At 51.9% G+C, this 21,509-nt stretch overlaps 1 protein-coding gene across 2 annotated transcripts in view; it reads right to left on the reverse strand.

The window, feature by feature from the left end:
• The window catches only part of SHB (SH2 domain containing adaptor protein B), a 137,856-nt gene that overhangs the window by 83,320 nt on the left and 33,027 nt on the right, over positions 1-21,509 (reverse strand). For both annotated transcript variants that reach the window (XM_029201531.1, XM_029201532.1), the window contains exon 2: positions 5,172-5,292. In XM_029201531.1, the coding sequence (XP_029057364.1) occupies positions 5,172-5,292 (121 nt within the window). The remainder of the gene's footprint in view (positions 1-5,171; positions 5,293-21,509) is intronic.

Genomic DNA, 21,509 nt, shown 5'->3' on the forward strand with positions numbered 1-21,509 from the left:
CTGGCCAGAGAATTCAACAGCACAGAAAACCACGTGAAGAACCAAACAGGCCCTCTGCCCTCCAATATCAATAATCTCAAGCACATGTACGAAGTTTGTTCCTCCACCCAAGACTCACATCAGTGTTGTGTGCCCTATTTTACAAAGCAGCCCCCAACAAGCTAAGCATCCTGACACACACAGTCACCCAAGTCAGCCTGACTCAGAGCCCAGCACCCTGGACTTCTCTGGCAGTCCAGTGGTTAAGACTCCGAGCTTCCAATGCAGGGGGTACAGGTTTGATCCCTGGTCGGGGAACTGAGATCCTACACGCCATGTGGCCCGGCCAAAAAAGAAAAAAAAAAAAGAGCCCAGCACCCTTCCCACCACATCAGCAGGTCTCTGTGCAACAGGGGCCCTCAAGCCCCAGGATCAAGTCTCCGGGAAGAAGGAAAGAACGGGCTGCTAAGCAGGGATTTGGAGAGAGGTGGCCTACCTATCGGCTCAGTGGGAGGTTTGGCCTGGGGACACCAAATACATAGACAAGGGAGCAGAAAGGAAACCAAGAAGTGGTGTGATCCTTCCTCTTCAATTCACACATGGAAAAAGCCAAAACCAGAATCTGACCTCAAGAGATGGGCCAAGAAAGACGAAAAGCGGAACCAGGACTGCACAGTTGGCATGAGTCAGGCTGGCACTGAGAAAGGAAGCTGCCAGCCCTAACCAGATCCTCTCCTATTCAGAGTTGGTCTCAGGTGCTCCCTTCGTGGGGCTGGATCCTGGGTGTCTAATGATGGGGGTGGACACAGTGAATCATGACATCTCGGAGCTCAGGATTGACACAGACCTCAGGGGTAGCTTGAACCAACCAGACATCTGAGACTTAACTACCTTCATATCATCTCCCAGTGCTGGTTGTCTTGCCTCTGCCTGGATGCCTCTAGGGATGGTCAACTCACTGCCTCACAAGACAACTTCACATTTAATCAGTGTGTTAAAAAAAAAAATCTCAAAAGGATCATGACTTTTCTGAGTCTCAGTTTTCCTACCTATAAAAAGGAAAGCTTGGACTGGGTCACTAGCTTTCCAACTGGGTTCCATAGAGCCCTAGGGTGTTAAGGAAATATCTCCAGAGCTGCTGCTGAGGTGAGAGAGGTGATGGGGCCAGAAAATGAGGCCCAGGCATACATGGGTTCTGAGGTTCCATGGAGAGCTGAGCCTCCCCTTTGGATCCAGAACCTAATTCCTGTGGTTGACACAAAGGGGAGTCTGTGGGAGAGGGTAAGTTAAGGCAGACAGAGAGAAGGGGGTAAGAGGAGCCCCTAGAAAAACAGGCATGCTTCTCCATGCCCTCCATCCTAGCTACAGCCAATGGGCTGGGCCGAGTTCTCTGTTCACAAAATCACACCTCCCACAGGCTCCCCACCACCTGCTGCATGGTGCCAAGGACACAGAGGACAAAACCTTACCACTTAATCACAGGCCACGTCGGCCATGCTGGGGAGTCTGAAGATCAAGCTCCAGGGAGTGCACCAGGGCTGGACGGGCCCTGGAGAGAAGTCCTGCGTAGCAGTTAAACAGGGCCTTAGATAGCCCCCCAACTGACTACCCGGCTGTGTTGCCCTGGACTAATTACTTAGTGTCTCTGTGCCTCAGTCTATTGGTAAAATGGGCACCTCCACTTCAAAGAGTGACGCTGAAGATCCAATGAGAATTCACACCAAGTGCTGTAAACAAGTACGAGAGAACTTAGCAGCGGCCTCCACTGCTGTTGCTGTTATTATTGACCCATCATTCCTTAAACAGGGAAAAACAGAGGCACAGAACGTGCTGCGCAGGGTCAAACAGCCAGTTCACAGCCAAAAGCAGCTAGAAGTACTGTTGACTGCCCACTCCAAGGCTACTGCTTCTCAGGGGGAAACTGAGGCCCAGGGGTCACTTAGGTGACAACTGGCCGTCCCAGATCTGCTTGACTCCAGTCTGGTCTCCTTTCAAACCAGTACAGAGATGCACGTCATCTCAGGCAGAGAAGCCATGCTCTTCCCGGCAGCATTATTCTTTTTCTTTGTTTTTTTTTTTGGCCACAAGGCTTGTGGGATCTTAGTTCCCCAACTAGGGATTGAACCTGGCCCTCGGCAGTGAAAGCATGGAGTCCTAACCACTGGAATTCCCCTGGCAGCATTAGTCTTACGTACCAAAGATGCCTGCCTCGTTCCTAGAAGCTACGTGTACTCATACACATAAATGTTACAGCATCAAAAAAAATGGTCACCCTAAAAGGCTGAATATAACTTGTTCTGTGCCACACCCCCTGCTCCACTGCCGTCCCCAGCACCAACCTCTGTTACCTCCCCCTCCCCTGGGAGCTTCGTGGCAGCTCAGTGAGCTACTTCCTGGAACATTTATATGGTGCTGGCTAACCCAGCCCCCATCCTTGCCATCAGTCACTGCGGTGATGGTGATGTTACACACAAAGAATTCCAAGTCAAAGAGAGCTGCTGCAAGGTCATTACACCCAGAAAACGTCCTGTTTAATCACGTATTTCCTTAAAAACAAAAACACGGGTAAATTTGGGCACAATCTCCAAGGTAGGAAGAAAGCACACAGCAGCAAAGAGAAGGTTGCTTCTTTGGAGAGAGAATGCCTGAGATCCTACCAGATTTCCAGTAAACTCACACTGCCCTGCCTTGGACCTGGCCCCCATGGGTGTGCCTCATTAAAAATTCCACCCAGTTAATCAGCTCCTTACCGATGGGGTCCATGGCAGCACCCAGGAGAGGCCCAGCTCCACTCCAAAGACGCTGAGCAGTGGCGGACCCTCCCCAAAGTCGGGGCTCCCAGCAGATGTTCCCACCCATCCCCTTCAGCCCCCTGCCCCCATGTTCCAAAGATGCAGGTCTGGGCCTCTCCCTTCTGCTGGTGTGACCCCAGGGAAGTGACTTGTCCTCAGTCTCCCTCACCTGTGAAATGAGACAACACCTCCTTTGCAGGGGCACAGTGAGGTTTAAAGAGTGTATATGTCACGGGGCCCAGCATGGAGCCTGGGACCTGGCAGAGGCTTCCAGCCTCAACAGCTCCTGCCATTTCCTCATGCCCGGATACCTGGGCATCAAACTCAACATTACACCTCCTCCAGCACTCAACCCCAGAGTCTGCCCTGCTGAGCACAGGCCATGCTGGCCAGTCCGCCTCCAACTTACTATGTGTCCTCGGGCAAGTCCCTCTCCCTCCTAGCCTCAGTTTCCCCATCTGTAAAATAAGGCTGTTGGGTTTGGATGACCTCAAAGATCCTTTGCTGCCCCCTGATGTCTGAATGTGCCAGTGTCCCAAAGTTGCTCCTGGACCCACCACGCCTTTAACCCAGGCCAAGGCCCGCTGAGTGCAAGACTAGTGGAAGCTACAGGGAGGCGCAGGGCCACGGCTGCCACCACTGGCCCTGAGGGCTGAGCTGGGCTCGGGGCTGCTTCTCTGGGCCTGATGCGGGTGCTGGCACGTGGGTGGAGGTGATGGGGCGTGATGGCAGGAGTGGGTGTTCCTACAGGCCTGAGGTGAAGACTCCACCAGCAGATCTGCTTTCCTGAGTTGCTGGAAGAGAACAGGCTGCTCCCCACCTTGGGACCCTGGCCCCAAACACATACTCACCTCTTGGGTTCTTGCCGCCCATGGAGGCCGCTTTGCCAGGAGAGACTAGAAAGATGGGAACTGCCACAAGAGGTGGCCCTCCAGCAGGCTGGCCGAAGTCCCTCTGGTCAATTGCTTCCTGCCTCAGCCCTTCACAAAGTGGCCAGGTGTTCTGGAGGCCACACTGGTGGCCAGAGAATTGCCTTCCATGAGCAGGAAGAGCATGACGCAGAGTCCTGGAAGCAGGGCCTGGACTCACACCCAGATTCTTCAGCAATTATCCTACAGGGTCTCCGCAGCCCGAGAGCTAACGTTCAACGCGGGCCCAGAATGTGCTAAGTGCTCAGTAACTGTTTCTTCCCTTCCTTCTCCTTCTTCTTCTTTTTTAAAAAATATATTTATTTTATTTTTATTTTATTTTTTGGCCGCTCCACATGCTGGATCTTAGTTCCCCGAATGGGGATCGAACCCACGCCCCCTGTAGTGGAAGCGTAGAGTCTTAACCACTGGACCGCCAGGGAAGTCCCTCCCTTCTTCTATCTAATTCAGAAGGAATCAAGGGAAAGTGCTCAAAGACATGAACACAAATAAACAATAACAGAGTCACAGAAGGAGGCACGTGAATCCCAAATCCTGAGACACACAGGGCACCAACTCACTAGGCCTCAAAATTCGGGGGGCTACCTGCCCGCGCTCTGCAGCACGTAATGACTCTGCTCATATCACTGTCCTGTGCAGGGTCCGAGGGGGCCAACCCACACAGCTGCTCCTCTGTGCCTGGACCATCCTCCTGAGCCAGGAGGACGTTCATGGGGGGCTTCTCCTCTGCCCGTGATCTCCCTACCATCCGCCCATGCCTGGGGTCTGTTGAGATGGCTGATATCTGATTAACTGCTCATTCTTTAAAGATGCTCCAAGTATCATCCTGGCAAAAAGAGACCCCCAGGATACCACATACCTGGCCGCATTCTCCTGGGCCCTACTCCATTGCTCTGACAGGTTTTATCATCAAGGGCCAATAGGAAAACAGCCAAAGGAGGAAAGTCTCTGTGTTTCCTGTAAACCTGCCACGTAGACCATGGCTCTTTAAGCTGCTTCCAGCCCTAAAACAAAGATTTTCTTGTATGGGGCCAGGGATAATTCTGTCCCTAACGATCTAGTCTGCCCCCTTCTACTAAGTAATAAAAGCAAGGTGACCCAGCTGTTTCTTTTATTGCCCTGGCTGCTAGGAAGTTCCAAGCTAAGTTTTCCATCTCAAGTGCTGTATCTTTCTTTAATCCTAAATTTCTAAGAGAACTTTCCCCCCCACTTCCCCATGTACTTCTTAGTCCCTATCTTGGTTAACTGTACTTGGTACCCTGGTATCTGGACTGCCACTGTGCCCTGCCAGTTTCTTCCTGAGGTCGGTGAAACACGAACAGATAAACTGTGGTAAAGATTCAACACGGCACTGCCCCCCAACCACCACCTTGAAAGTACACACCTTCACCTCTGGAGGCTGGCGGGTGACCACAGGGCCCGTCTGCCTCCCCGCTGAGTTGCAAGTCTCTGTGCCAAGGGCTCTGCTTACCTGTCATGATCCTCTGCGCCTCATAGGGCTCCATGTAGCCAGCACTCTCCCCCTTTCCCGCTTTGCTTTTCAGATCATTCTTGGCATCAAAGGGATCTGAGTAGTCATCAGCGATGGTCACCTGCAAGGAAGATGGCAAGCGTGTGAGTCCACCTGTGGCTGTCTACTTCACTTCTGTTCACAGCCAGGCTTTGCTCCAACAAATATAAACTGAGCCTGTGCCAGATGAGTAAGGAGTAGGAGGCAGAGGCAGGAATCTGAGCTGGTGCCCACCCTCAGGGAACTCTGATTCTTGCAGGGGTGACAAGGGGCCCATGCTGCAGTGCTCCATCGTAAGGGAGGGGCCTGAGCCTGCATATGTAGGGTGGCTGCTCCGGGCACAGTGAAGTGAGGACAGAAGGACATCTCGGTACAGAAGCACAGAGGCAAGAACTTGGAAGGTGTCTTCGGGGAATGTGACTTGCTCGATTTAATGGAATGGAAACGGAGGAAAGTTGGAAATGAGCTCGCAGAGAGCCTAGAAATGCTGACATGCTCCTGGTGCTGGCTGAGGCATAGAAGAGCTTGCCTAGAGATGATTACGTCCAGCGTTCCATTTTCCCCAAATCTGGAACACAACCATCCCTTGGGTAACCAGGCAACAATTTGGTGAGATCAATGCTCTGCAAAGATGACTGAGGTCCCAGACAGGCCCAGTGAAAACACCAAAGCAGCTCAGGGATGAATGGATAGACTGCCAAGGCCAGCGAGGGCCTTGGAAGCAACACATCAGAAGACCCTTCCATAACAGATGGGGAAACTGAGGTCCAGAGCGGGCACCTTGGCTGGACCCTCTGCCTCCCAGAGCCCTTCCTGGACTCCTCACTTGTCTGTATTCCAGAAAACAGCAAAGTTCCACAACAAACAGAGCAGTCACCTGGGGCTAGGCAGTGGGGACAGCAGGAGAGTCCCCTAAGAGTGTGAGAATTTGAGTTTTGAACACTTCAAAGTTCCACATTTTCCCTGGAGAAGGGTAAAAATTCTCAGTTGGAGGCTAAGAGTAAACACAGCAACTTTTCCTCCCCATTTCTTTTTTTTTTTTTTTTTTTTGCGGTACGCGGGACTCTCACTGTTGTGGCCTCTCCCGTTGCGGAGCACAGGCTCCGGACACGCAGGCTCAGCGGCCATGGCTCACGGGCCCAGCCGCGCCGCGGCATGTGGGATCTTCCCGGACCGGGGCACGAACCCGTGTCCCCTGTATCGGCAGGCGGACTCTCAACCACTGAGCCACCGGGGAAGCCCTCCTCCCATTTCTGACTACCTAACCTTCAGGAGAGGCACTCTCACCAGAGGGGAAAGGACAGGAACCCGCCAAACCCGTTCCCTTTCAATGCACCCTTTGCTCCACCACAAACTCACTGTGACTTCTGCCCCTTTGGTCACACATCTGGCAAAGGGCAAGTCCTCAGCCTCCCAGCCAGGGCCACCCAGCTGCCTCTCTCGGGAGGGGGTAGGTTAGCTTTTCTCTCAACCCTTGGGGTTTCATGAATTGTTATTTAAATTGTGGGGTTAATTAGAAACCACAGGAACCTCCACTCGCTCCCAGCTCCTGGAATGTAAAGCATTTGAGTGGCCTGTAAACCCAGGGGAAGGGAAAATCCCCCTTTGTCTGCCGGGTCATGGCAGTTTGTGGCAGCAACCCTGGCAGCATGAGCCAGTGACCTCCAGTTGCCGGGAATGTGATGCCCGCAGCCCTGTCACTGGCGTGTGGCTGGGAGGGCCGACGGGAGGCATAGCACATAGCAGTCACTGCTCCCCTAAGAAGAGCAGGCTTATCGGTGGAAGACCCAAGGCTGGAGCGCCCGCAGTCTGAGCATGTGCAGCCCCGCTGCCACCGCTCCACTGTGGCCATGGGTCAGGCTCCAGTGCCAGCAGGGGAGCTTCCAGATGCTGACACTGTAATCGTGGCCTTTCTGGAGACTCACTGAGCTCAAATGACACCAGGCAGGGAAAGATGGGGGAGAGGGAGCGCTAGGGCCCGCCATGTCTTTCATAGGACATTTCTACTCTACCACTTGCAGAACACATTAGGGAGAAAATTAAACAAGTGAACCACTGTCATACAGAACAGCTCAGATGCCAATCAGTGCATGTAGGGTTTTGGGTCTCAGAGTTCAAGGGGCCTGAAATCTAAAGGAGAAAATGATGAACCTGCTGTGGATGACATCTAATCTCTTTTCTCTCATCCCGGCCTTCCTTACTGTCTCTTTTCAGAATGAACACCCTCCGTCTATTCTGCAATGAAGAAGGGAGCAAATATTTCCCCAAGAAAATAAAATCACTTGAGGGGATTAGCTGGGGAGGGTGCTGGGCTGCAGTCTCTCCGTAATCTAGAAATCAACATTCCAGCTCCTCCCGGAAGTGCTCTATGATTTGCAAACAGAGGCTAGCAGGATGTAAACCAAATCTTTGTTCGCCCTGGGATGGGAGCTCTGGGAGGCCTTCGGTTCAGCAGGCGCTATCTGTATTTTCTAATTAAAATGAGATCTGAGCGTGGGCTGTCACGGGGGCCCTCTGGCTGCCTGCCCTGCTTACTTCCGTTTCAATAAGAATTTACAAATCCTAAAACCAGGAAAAGCTCTTGGTCTCTGCTGACACATGGTTCCAGTTATACCTGCTGACAGTTGAAAATCCTTCCGTTTAAAAAAAAAAAAGTTTAGAATTCTGTTAGTTTAAGAAGCAAATCGGAAGATTCCTAAAATGTATATTTAATCAATTTCCTTTCAAACTTCAAAGTGAGGTTGGTAGAGGGGAGGGAATTTGAGGTTTGAGCAACGTGAAACTCAGCAAACAATCACTGAGCTGTCTGACCTTTCACAAAATCATGTCCCGGTTTTTGGAGTAAAAATTTAACCAGGTGTTAGGAGAGTTGAGTGGGGAGTTTAACCAGAGTGCCGTGCGACGTGCCACAGGCCTCAGGTGCAAGCACTGGGTAGTGTGACCCAGGGACACTGTAAGTCAGGATGGCCAGGCAGGGGGCTTGAGTGAAGGCTGTTGATTTTCTGAGTTAAAAGAAAGGAAGCAAGTTTGCCCAGGAGTGGGCTTGGATTCCTGGGGGGGTTGCTTTTGCTTTGCTTTAAAATGCCCCAGTTAGCGGACAAGTCTCTTAAATCTAATTAAACAATTCAAGCAAAAGGGAGCTAGCCGGGACTCCTCCACAGGTCAGGCCACTTGGGCACATGAGAAGCCTTCCTTGATTTTGATCTTGGATTGGCAAAGACCCAACATGGCACTGAACCCTTCAGATGGCTTGCTTGCCTTACACAGGGCAGGCGCAGAGCTGAGGGGGAACCCAGGCCACTGGTCCCACCATTCCACCATGGAGCAGAGCAACAGAAAGATGGGCTGTCAGAGTGTGGCTACCTAACTCATAGAACACACCTTCTTTTGCTTTCTTGGCCTCCTGGGATAGGCATACCGGCCCATCTCTGAAAAAAGAAGCAGGGTTATGGCTAAACCCCAGGCAGGCCTTTTCTTGCTGTCAAACAAAATTGGAGACCCCAGGTTAGCCAGTGCCCCTGAAGGACTTTTATAGGCTCATAAAGCAGTGAAACTGGGAGCTGGGGGTGTGTCCTCGAGAGACCTGTTCCAACCTCCCATTTTTGTACATGGCCCACTGCAGTCTGGAGGATTCTAGAATTCCAGCACACCCAACGCCTCTCTGACAAGGCTCTGGGAGCTGGCTGCAGACTGGAGCTCCACAAGCCTCCTTTCTGCTTTGCATACACTGCTGGGTGGAACTGGTCCCTGCCTTCCAGCAGTCTGAGGCCTGGGTGTTTTTTCTTGGGGATTTAGTTTCATGATAGGAGGTAGTCTTCCAATTTATCCCCAAAGAGAAGTGGAAAGTGGGTGTCTCCACTTGGCCACATGCCCATATGCTTTAGTGAGACAGTGGCACCTGCGTTGAGAACTGGTTCCTCTCCATAGGCTCTGGGTGGAAAGGTAAATTGGTAGAGTCACTGTGAAAGATAACTTTGGGAGCGTCCACTAAAATCCAAAAATGCACATGGATTAACCCAACAATTTCACATTTCAGTATTTATTCCCAAATGTGCACAGGGAGACACGGGCAAGGATGCCTACTGGAGCAAGTAATAAGGAGAAACTGCAAGCACCTGCTATGCCCATCAATAGGGGGATTGCTAAATAAACCGTGCCAGTTTCACACTATGGGATATTATGTAGCAGGTTAAAAAAAAGAAAGTAGTCGCTCTATGGCTCTATACATAGTGCTCCAAGACATAGCTTTGGGTGGAAGAAAGCAGGCTGTAGAATGGTAAATACAAGATGATTGGGAATTCCCTGGCAGTCCAGTGGTTAGGACTCAGCGCTTTCACTTCTGGGGGCCTGGGTTCAACCCCTGGTCAAGGAACTAAGACCCCACAGGCCGAGCGGCATGGCACCCCCCCAAAAAAAAGATGATATCTATTTATGAAAATTAAACAAAAACCTGTATCTCTATTTAACAAAAACGTCTGGGGAGACAGACACTTCAAACTGACACCTCTGGGAGGAGGGAAGGACTGGTAGTTGGGTGATGAAAGGAAAATAAAAGGAGACGTGTATGTAATGTTAACACATTTTTCAAACAAGAAAAACTTATTAACATACTATAAGCAAAACTAAACTTTTCCAAAGCACTCCTCTTCACAGGTTATTTTCGGTACAGTAGATAAACTGCTTGCCTGAAGATAGGAATGACACTTGTTTAAAAAAAAACAGATTCCTAGCCCTAATAACTTGTATATTTTATAAGCAACCCAGGTGATTCTTATGATTAAAGTTTGGGAAAGGCTAAGTTAGAGCTAGCCCCAATCTAAAGCTAAGCCTCCCGATACCACTCTGGAGTTCCACTTTTCCCAGATATTTCTCAGCCTTGTTCATTAAAGTGAAGCAAGAAGTCAGTGTTCAGTGCAGCTCTCTCTTGCTTTCTTCCCTGGGGGTTAACTGGAGTAAGAGACGATCCAGCATGCCTTGGTCCATCTCCAGAATCTGAGACGCAGGAGTAATGGCATCCTCTGTGCAATCCTGAGGACTGGCCCGGATTGAGCAACACGCTTGAGCAGTGTGGGAGGCAAGACCCTGACCTGCCCAGGAGGGGAGCCCGGGCCAAAGCCTGCCCTGGCAGTGAGGATGTGCAAGGCTCTCTCTTTGGAAGCACAGACCCTTTCAGAACAAGACTAGCTGGCTCTCAGCAAACTCTCCAGGAAGATTACCTGGCTCCAGGGAAGGCTGGTGGGACCGCGGAGAGAAGCCACTACTGAAATATACCGGTATCCCTGATAAAAATCACTCAAACCTGCTAGGAAAAAAAAGGGACAGGAGACGGAGTAGCCGCCATCTTCCAGGAGTGGGTGGCCTGCACTGTCCCCACTGCCCCACAGGCAGTGCCCCTCCAAGCCATACAGGCACCTATGCTCTGCTGTCTGTGGGAACTGGCAGCATCGGGCTGCCCCAGCTCGGCCACTTGTGGGATGAGGCAAGACAAGTCTCCCCCACCCTGTGCTGCTCTCCTCTCCCTGGAAAGTGAGGGGGCGGCACCCCATGAGGTCCTGGGTCCTTTCCGAGCCCATGACTTCTTCCTGCTCTACTCCAAAGCAAACTGCATGTGAACAAACCTGGGAATGTTCTACATGGTCCCAGTTGGACCATTTCCTTATCAATTCACCGTTAAGACTATGCGTTAGCTTTCTTAATGGTTTGGGGGTCATGGATCTCTTTGGGAATCTGATAACTGATGAAGTTGTCGCTCCCTCCATCATGTTTATATAAGCCTGCAAAGTGTTGGGCACATCTCAGAAAGGTCAGGAGCCCCAGATAAAATGACCAAGCTCCCTCGCATTTGAGCCACTTTAGAGAACAGCTAAGAGGAGAGGTGCTCTCTCTGTCTTAGGGAGGTGATAGGTGCTGACCCTATCATAATTCAACACACCTGGCTGAAAATCCAGGCTGGTGTGTGACTGGCCTGCCGTTTGACTGTGCGGGGGGAGGGGGTCACCGTGAGAGGACTGCCTGGGACTCTGTGGGTTGGCTTGCCAGCTTGAAACCCAGGAGCCACACAGCCCTCTGGAACAGGGGCAACCCGGCCCTCTCCCCAACTCTGGGAGTCAGGAGGGCTCCTGGAAGGTGAGCAAACAGCGTGCAGGGCATGAGATGGCAGCAGCAGCCAGATGGCTCCATGCTTCTGTCCCCATCAGGGGACTGGCAGGCTGGAGTCCTGGTCTTCCTTTGGGACCCACTGTGACACAGGCCCTGGCAGGCCTGATGTCCCCTAGATGGAGGCTCTGTTGCCATGCCGACCAAGAGATGGCGTTAAGAAAACAGGGATCTGGGGGTCTGAAGAGAGCTCCCAGTGACCGGGGGCTGCCTGGAGAAGAGGCAGTGGACAGATGTTCTGTATAGACTGAGAACTATACAGAAGCAAACTCAGTGAGTCAGGAAGGACATCTAACAGCTAATAAAAGGACACACTGCCTGGGCGCTGGAGCGCCAGCCATTTGGGTGTCCAAGCAGAGGCTCTAAGGTGGGCGTCTGCTTTGGGTCGAGGTCAGGCAACTGGATACCACCTGTCTGTGCTCTGTTCCTTAGCGCAGCTTCGGCTGCCCCCACAGCAGAACACAGCCTTCAAGAGATCCATGAAAGCTAACACATAACGCCTTGGTGGGTGGCTGTCTGCAGGAACTCCACTGTGACCGAGGCGGGTGGCATTTCCAAAGCCTCAAGGCTGACCAGCGGCAGCTGGGCTGCAGCAGTTGCCTGGGGCTGTGCAAAAACACAGAAAGGCGGGTGGCACCACAGAAAGGACACAGTCAAGCAGAAACAGCCGGGATAGAGAGTTCTGGACCTGAGCTGGCTCTGCTACACCCTCACTGGGTAACTCCAAGCAACCTGCTTTATCTTTTTGAGTTTGAGCAATTCATCTGTGAAACGGGGCAAAATTGCCTGCTTTCTCAACTTCACATGAATGTTGTGAAAAGCAAATAATGACATGATTTGGGGACGTGACAGTAGTTGATAAAGAACAGGCTATGGTGGCCCCTTCTGGGAGCCCATGATCAAGCTGGGGTCTCTGCCCACGAGAAGCTGAACATCTAGTCGGGAAGACAAAACAAGCTGGGGTTTCTTCTCAGCTGAGAAGAAACCCCAGCTGAGGCCCCAGTGATTACACAGAGAAAATTGGCTGCAATTAGGCATGACAACAGCTGTCACATTTCTCAACCACAAAAAGAAAAATGTTTGTGAATGATCCGTTTTTCCCCCTTTTATGCTTTGGGTAAGATGCACCTAGTCGGGGCACCTGGCTAAGAGGTAGAGAACCTCAGGGCTACCCTCCACGTGCTGAGACAGCAGTGTGCTCCCGGTCTACGCCTGCGTCCAGGGCTCGGAGGGGTCCACAGAACTGGGCTGTGACACACGCAGGGCTATGGGGACACCCCGCCCCATGCAGAGATACAAGCAAGCAGTCCCTGCTTCCCTCTCCCTGTCCCCGGCTTTGACCATCATAGACTAACTCTCCTTACAGGCACAGCAATAAGTCATTTCCGACATGGTAAGAAAATTAATTTGGGGAAGATTAATTAGCTACCTTCCTGCATTCAGCCGAAACTCCTGGAAATCAGATGGTGGGGAGGATGCTTTTCCACACCAACCTAGGACCAGTTCCCTTTCTCTCCCTGAAGGTCTGACTCAGTCATGCAGAGTCACCTCAAAGTTCTAGGCCCCACTTTCATGCATGGAGGTCAAGTGCTCTGCCCACAAGGCTCCGGGGGCAGGAGCTCACAACTTCATGCTTCAGTCATTTGGGACAGTCGTCACTATTCAAGCAACCACCATCTGTTTCTTTGTGCAAACCCTGGGTACTTTAGGGTAAATGCTTCTTTACAGACCAGCCAGTTAGCTGGCCCATGTCAGGAGCTGGTAGTCTCCACTGGTCTTTCCAGTCCTGCCCCTCCCAAGGCCACAGCTGCTTGCCTAGACACCTGCAGGCTCCAACTTGTCAGGAAAAATGCATTCCAAATTACAGCCTCTGTCAGCGCCCCTCGGGCCCTGCTCTCTCGGCCCCCCTCTCTCTCACACGCACACCCCACCCTCCCTCAGTTTCACCCCGTGGAGAAGGCTGTGGGTCACGGGTGGGAGGCTGAGGGAGTGGAGCCCAGCCTGGCCCTCTGTTTACCCCAGAACCTTGCTGTTATGTGGTAGGGACTGGCTTCTCAGCATCTCTCAAGCAGTGGGAGGTTCTTTTTTGAACTCAGAAATAGCTCTATCCTAGAATTGCTTTCAGCCAGGACCTATGGACAGAGAATTCAGTGCATCCCTCCTTAGGACAGAAGCACATGGGGTCTGCAGTCACTACATGTGAGGTCAAGAGCTAAAAGGGCCCTGGGAGACGGTCTAGTCCAGTGGGTTTCAAACTTTTATGTGTGTAATTTGTGCAAAGGAACCCCAATATGCTCCACTCTCCACAGCCTGAAAAGCATGAATCTACTGGGGGGCATGAGGTCTTGGGGAGGGGGGAGTGAAGGTCACTGCCAGAAACAGGTAACCAAATGTTTCCTCACTTTCAGGTCCACATGGTTTCTGCAATACCTGGATGGCTATCTAATTTCTCTCTTAAAGTCTTTCTTAAAAATTTCAGGGCATATCCACCACAATTACCCCCCCAGAAAAAACACCCTAGCTCCTCTTGCAAGTACCTCCACCCATCCCCGCAGACAGCTCCCTGTGGGAGGCAGCCCCAGGCCAGGCTCAGTCCACCTGGGGTCACCCATTGGGCCTCCCCTCTTCCTCCCCTGAGCTCTGGCTCAGCACTACCCAGCCCTCCTGCAAACCCCATCAACCTGCACCCACCTTCCCAGACAGTCCTTTCTTCCAAGCTTCCTGCTCAAAGGGGGACAGGTGCCCCTCCTGAGGTTTGGGGCCACTGACTAGAAAGTGCTCTCAGACCAGACCTGGGACAGGAAGGGTAAGGTCAGGATTTTCTCCTTCCCCTGGCAGGGCACTCGGTAGGAGGCTGTATCATCAGGAACAGGGAAATGGAATGGCTCTGAAAGTCAGTTACCTCTGGTGTCTCAACCTCCTTGCCTATAAAATGACAGCAGAGTGAGGATTAAATAAGCCAACCTCAGCGATGTACTTAGAACGGGTCTGGCACACGGCAAGCCCCAAGAAATGTCAGTTCCGATCATCACCATCTCAACGCATCATCCAGCCTGATGGATTCCCTCCTCTAACTGAGAAGGAAACTGAGGCCTGGGGAGGGGAAGGGCCTTGCAGAGGTCACCTGGATGTCCTGTCCAGTAAGGGGATGCTCATTAGCAGGGTGACAAAACCGGCCTCCCACCAAATGCCAGCTGCATGAAAATCCAAGTCATTTGGTGACCTACATACATATTTATAGCCTGCCTGCTTCCAAAGTGGGTTTTAGATGGCTGAATTTGAGTCATTTTTCTGTCCCATCCACCATTCCCTTCCCAAGAAAAGATCGGGAATGCCCGTGGGGTTTTCTCACAGTAACAGGAGGCTCTGTCCAATAAGAACAACTTCTCCCGTGGACTCACAGGAAAAGTATGTAAAGCAAAATGCAGAGCCCAGACGCCAAGGCCTCTCCTGAGGGTTATGGCACCTCTGAAAACCAGGCCTCCGTGCTCCACGCAGGGGCGGGAGGGAGCAGGAGTGGCCGAGCAAGGCGGCGTCTCCCACCAGCCTGTGTTCCGTGCTCAGAGCCAGGATTAAGGGGAGATGGGGCTCAGGCTGGCACAGGGCATTTCAATAACCAGCAACAGTGGTGCAGGACCCATTCTAAGTGAAGGGTCATTGTCTCCGGATGAGGCCCGTTAGGATGATTCATGCACATTTCCAACATGACAGCCTCAAGGCAGCCCAGGCCAGGCCAGAGTGTCTTTAAGTGTTTAGTGCAAGCAGCACTAAACAGCTGCCCTCCCCCAGAGTCACTGCCTTTTTATGGAGGACACGCAGCATCGGCCATAATCACCACCACCGTATTTGAGGGTTTCCAATTATATTCAGCTTAATAGTGGGTGCTCAATAAATGGTGATTCACTTTTGAAAATAATGCCATGTTCTCGAACCCTCCAGCAACCAAGCCTCAATTAACACCTTCTCACGTGCAGTCCTCTAGGCTACGAAGCTGTCCCTGAGCCCCAAAGCACTTTTTCTTATATGTCCTTGGCACCCTCCTAATGTATGGGAAAGTTACCGGGGACAGAGCTTTACAATGTCATACCCGTCTGTAACGGTGTCAGTGGCTTGTTCAATCATAGTTACCCGTGCTCATGATGTGCCAGGTAACAAGCTCTTTGGTGGGAGGTAGGCTCTGGAGCAGGTTCCTTCCATGTGGCAGCCAGCCTCTGGGCACAGCAGGGCCCCCACAAGGTGTGCTGGGCAGGAGTAGGGGTGGGCAGGGACGTACAGGGCAACACTGGATTCAAGGACCTGAGCTTCAGTGCATCCTGGCTTCTCACCACGTGTGGAGCTCTGGGCACATCTCTTCTCTTCTCTGAGCCTGAGCTCTCCCACCTTCACTGAGAAAACATCTTCCTCCAGGGGTAGGAGGAGACTGAGTCAATGGACCAATGGATAACAAGCTGTTGGCATGGGCGAGGGCACCGTAGAACCTGAAAAGGATGCTGTTCCCACCTCTGAGATGCCACAGGCCAGGTACCTTAGTCTGGGTTCCCCCAGAGGCAGACCCTGAAGCCGGGATTCAGGTGGAAGTGGTTTATTTGGGAGCTGACACAAGGGATGGGGAAATGGGCCAGGGAGGGGAAAGTAGCAGGAAAGCTGGCTGGGTAATCAAGCCAGCTACCAAGGTGGACAAACCAAAACTCCACCGAAAAGGGAAACTCTGGGAAACTGTCCACACAACCCACTGCTCAGAGTCATTTTACCAAGGGCGAGGGGGCAGCGGAGCCAGATACCAACTAACTCCCAGGAGTGACTATTGGAGGCTGTTCTTGGGCCCCGGCTTCTGGGCTGCCTCACAAGTGCGGGAAGGCTGGTTGCCCCATCCCAGGACCTGCACGAAGCTTGGGGATAGATGTAGGTACAAGCCAGCTGGAGAAGGCTGGACTGGTGAGCAGGAAGGACTTGGTGGAGGCTGACAGCATCGCTGCCTGGGTCTGGGAAGAACCTCACACCTGGTGAGTTTACTCCAGCTGAAGCAATAGGAGGGCCAATCAGATCGCCCCAGGCTCCTGTCCTACTTGGCCCCTAGCCTGCCCACGTTGCTGCTCTCCTCTGAGCTTCAGCTTCCTCATCTGCGCCAAGGGAAGGAGGATCTCCCTGTTCCATCTCCCTCCCAGGGTTTTGAGCAGATAATAGCTTTGCAAAGGCAGTGGGGACTGTACAGAATCATGGAATCAGGTCGTCCCCGGAAGCCACCCTCCCTAGTGCAGGCAGAGTCCCCACACGAAGCCCTGGGCCATTTTCTCCTGGGCTGAGGCCACTGTTCCAGAGAACAAGTGGGCAGCTCCCTGAACAAGCACCTGGACAAAACCAAATGGGGACCCTGATGGGCCACTAGTCCCTACAGAGGCCTGCAATGTTGCCTCGCAGCTTCAGGGAGAGCCCAAGCTCCTGTCCAGCGGGTGAGCTGGTGCAGCATGTGAGCACCTGGGAAGGCCTTGAGGGGCACAGACTCTCATCATGGTGAGCCTGCGTGCGGATGGGCTGCAGCCCCCCGTGACTGGCTAATGGAGCACCAGAGCACTGTGGTACCCACACATCACCCACCCTGCAGCCGAGGATGCTGGCAGCCCATGCTGGCTCCTGACTCCACAGTCAGAGTAGCCACCGGCCTATAGTGACACCTTTCCTGATACAGTCTAAAAACGACTCTCCTTTGTGCAGACACGTTTGGCTGAGGCCACGGCCAAAAGTGCAGAAGGAAGAAAATCTGACCCGGCAGCCGGGATTCGGACCCGTTCCAGGATGGGGTGAGCTGCCTGAAGATACCCCCTATGCAGCCAGCAAAAGAGGTTACAGAATCTTTATTGACTAAAAAAAACCTTATTCTTGGCACTTCAGCAATTGACAAAAAATCCAGTTTCAAAACAGAATAGGAGGATTCAATTTTTCTAAAATATAACACCAAAAAAAAAAGAGAGAGAGAGAGAGAGAGAGAGAGAAGTACATTTAAGTGCATAGAAAAAGGACCGGAAGGAAATTCAGTAAAACAAGGCAATGTGGGTGTGCACACTAGCTCCGTCCCTCTCATCACCCGCCACTCCACGAGGCTCCTCTCTGATCAAGCCCTCCAGAGCCTGGCGGGGTGGACTGGTGGACTCAGGACCACTGAGCTTTCCAGGCTCATGGACACATTTTTCCACACCCCCTCTGCTCCTGGATGTCCCACCCAGAGGTGCCAGATTTGTAAACACGTGAGTGATTTCAGACTTGCAGCTTTTGCCCTGAGAACCCCAGGGTGATGCCACAGTGCCCGAAGCTTTCAACACAGGGTGGTCCGATTGGCTCTGCCCATCCACACCCCCACGCCCAGTCCCAGCCTGGCATAAAGGGGTCCAAGTAAATGCTGAATGAGTCAATGAGCTAATGAATCAACGGAGGGTTTGTTGGGCCATTTCTCTCCAGGGGGAAGCCTGCTCCACGCCAATAAGGGGCCCCTCGTGCTTAGGGCACATTTTCACTGAAGCCACCTGCCCACTTCCTGGCTGGGCCACCAATGGGCTGCATGACCTTAGGCAGGCCACATGACTTACTCTCCATCCTGAGTATCCTTATTTATACAGTGGGAAGAATACTAAGATGTAGCTTATTAGTTTGCTGTTAAGAATTAAGTGTCTTAAATATTTGTCAAATGCTTAGAATTGTGCACACAGCACAACGTAGGCATCAGTTAAGTGCTTAGTAAATAAAATAAGTAAATATATACACACTCGCCTAGCACATGCACCTGCACCTAGACATGCAGGTACACGCATGTCCACAAAGGCACACATGCTCCAGGAGGCCACGGACCTTGATTTGTTTTTTCCAGATATGCTGTAAGGTCAGATGTATGCCCTCTACCACAGCCAATGGGCAAAGAGAGAAGGGCTGTGGTCTGCCCTAAACCAAAAAAATCCAATGAGCAAAGTCCAGCCAGGGCACTGGCCGACAGCCGTGGCCGTGAACCTTGGCCTTTTGCATCAACTCAGTTATCTGCCTGGCCCAGGCTCCTGTGACAGGTGACCCCAGACCCACTGGTCCTCAGTGATGCACAACACCCCTCCCTGGAGATATGGCGCCACCAGAGCAAACACTAGCAGGTGAGATGGCAGAAAAAGCCCTGATAACCACCACCTGTCCTGCCTCCTTCCTCCAGCTTTAGAAGGGGCCTCATCTCTATAATTCCTCCCACTGGCTTCTTTCTCTAACCTCAGGCTTCCTCACAAAGGGCTGTGTGGAGAACAGAGGAAATGCTCCAAGTGGGGATTTCAGGGAGTTTCAAAGGCATAGTCCAGTGCATTTCATTTCTTGAGCGAAGTACTATAGGTTAGTATTTTTAACTGCCAGTACTTCAGGGAGTGTGACATTTATGGTGCCCAGGCCCAGCTTCATGGGCATGTGGCCTGTGAAGTCACACAGGGCTCTGCACTTGGCTTAATGCTCTGTTGTCACCACCTTGAAATTAGTAGTACTTTTTGAACAAGGGGCCTGTGAATTCTTGTTTTGCACTAGGTGGGCCCCACACATTTTGTAGCTGATCCTGATGGTCCTCCACATCCAGAAGTTTCCATGGGGAGCTTGAGGCCCAAACTCTAATCCCTTCCTCTCTCCAGCTGGGCACCATTAGCCAAGTCACACTTCCTGTCAGGACCTCAGTTTCCCCATCTGTAAAATGGGAAGAGTAAACTGCGTCCCATTCAGGGCCAGAATTCTGGATTTCAGGGACAACTGTACTTACAAAAAAGAGGAGGGGAAAAGACACAGGAATACTACAAGAAACCTAACTACCATGTGTCCTCACCGACATTTTCTAAAGGAAAGAACAATAACCACAGTTAAAAGGAAATTGAGAATAAAGCGAAGTCCTTTAAAGTGAATGAATTTAGTATCATAAAAAAACTCCCCAAGTTTTCATTTTTCTTATTCCACTGGAGATCACTATGCTTTTGGGGGAAGCACTGGACCACATGGGCATTTCAGTCCTTCCAACATTATTTTAAAAATCAAGCCTTCCAAAAACAAACAAACAAAAAAAATCAAGCCTTCCTTTGGGTTTCAATGGTGCGGTGTACATCCACTACTTAAGGGGACTGGCTTCTCCTGCCGCTCACTCCAAGAGCACATTCTAGACCACCGAGGACTGGTCTCCATGAAATGCCAACACAGCGCTTGACAGTAGCCTCATGAATCAAGCATGAAGTGGCCCTAATTATCGGAGCACATTGTAAAATCTCCTTCCAAACAAGGTCATAAATCACCTGCCACCGGAAGTGTTCTGTCCTTAAAGGGAGGCAAAGGTATCTTGAACAAGTCCCAGACTTATTAATTTCAAAAGAGCAAACTTTGATCCCCTGCTGCTGTGTTAATCAAGCAATCGTGGAGGCCTGGCCCCTCGCTGACAACACACCATCAGGAGACATCCCCAACCCATCATCAGCTTGCGCTTCTCACACACTTCTCTGCCAGGAAGTGAGGCCCTGCTTGACTCCCAGGGACTAACGCCTGGAGACTAGGGTCCTCTGGGGCCAGGACCTGAGAACCTTAAACCAGACCCTCCCAGAGCCTAAGCGTGCTAGAGGATTAGAACCGGCAAGAGGCTGAGAGGTGATGCTGACGATGGAGGGAACGCCTACTACGTGTCAGGCAAGGCTGCGATTTTAACACTGTCTTATTTCATCCTCCTAATTACATTGTTTTCAGATAAGAAAATCGAAGTCCAGAGAGGTTTCGTAGTTTCCCCAAGGCCTCAGAGCACACAAGGTAGTGCAGGTTTCAACTCTGGCCGGCCTCCCTCCCAACTTTTGGCTCTTCTGTGCCACCCCACGGCCTGCTGCATGAGTTTCTAAAATCCTGGATTCCTTCCTGACAGCAGGAGGAAATCTCTGAAGGGAGGTCTGAAAGGAAGAAGAAGCAGCTCTGCCAATTTGGCCCAGATGTGCCAACCTGGGCAAGGGCCACCCCTGACACTCCCTCAGTCAGCTGGGTGCTGGAAGTCTCCCTTCCTCTTCCTCAGCCGCCCTGTGACTGAAAAACACCTGCAGCCTGCCAGGGCCATACCTGGGGAAGCAGCCGCTTCCGCCTGCAGCTGCCGTGCTGTGTGCTCGGCTTCCAGCAATTACCTCCCTCCATCCCCTACTGCTTTCTCCTTTCTGCCCGGGATCCCACCTCCTTCTACTCCCCCCAACATGCCTCCAGAAGTAGCGCAGGTACGTCCTTACCTTAGAGGGAATGTTCTGAAGGTGTTCACAGCAGCCATGAGGCAGTGGAGAGACCCTGGGGGCCCCCTCCCCACATTCCCAAACCTCTGCACACAGAAGCATCACTCAGCACAGGAGGGGAATGAGAGCCAGAAGGTGAACCTGAATCCTGGCCCGCTGCTTCATTAACAAGAGTTAATACTTGGACAGTGCCCAACCTGCAGTAAGTTACTGTTATTCTCAAAGTTGACTGTAAGTCTCATTTTTCTCATTGTAAAGTGGGAGGGGATTTTGTGGTAGAACTGGTTCATTTTTCACCTTGTTAGGGTAAGCCAAGCAGGTTGGAAAAAACCAAGTATCCACATATGCAATGAGGACCGGAGGAACTGAAGATGTTCCCTTGTAGAGGAGATGGCCCCGGGGTCAGGGTGGCCAGCTTGAAATCCCCACAGGCCCTCACAGCCCAGAGGTGGTGATGATGGTGCCTGGATGGGGGAAGGGGTTTCCAGGAATAACTCAAAGCAGTGTTCTCCCAAGATAAAAGGGAGCACCTTTTCGTCTTTATGGGCGCTCCATCATGCCCATTTCTTAGATGGGGATAACACAGGTGACGGGGCCACCTAACTGGGGAGGGGGCCAGAGACCCCAGAAGAATGTATTCCCTGGGGACATTTAAACCATCACCCCAGCTGACCAGCCAACTGGAAAGGGCTCCAACTTGGTCCACCTGAGTGGTCCAGCCACACTTCCCCTCTCCCCACAATTCTGTCATGCCCATCCTCCGATCTGTGGGCAACAGGTTTAAACAGATGGCCCGGAGCTCCCCATCCATTCTGGGTCCCCTAAATGAAGCTGTTGTGGCCCAGTGTCGCGGGCTTAGGGACTGGCTTGGGCAGGCTGTATAGCTGCTGCTACT

This window comes from Monodon monoceros, unplaced genomic scaffold (genome assembly GCF_005190385.1).
Source record: "Monodon monoceros isolate NGI ecotype Baffin Bay Population unplaced genomic scaffold, NGI_Narwhal_1 Super_Scaffold_5, whole genome shotgun sequence".
Classification (NCBI taxonomy): Eukaryota; Metazoa; Chordata; class Mammalia; order Artiodactyla; family Monodontidae; genus Monodon; species Monodon monoceros.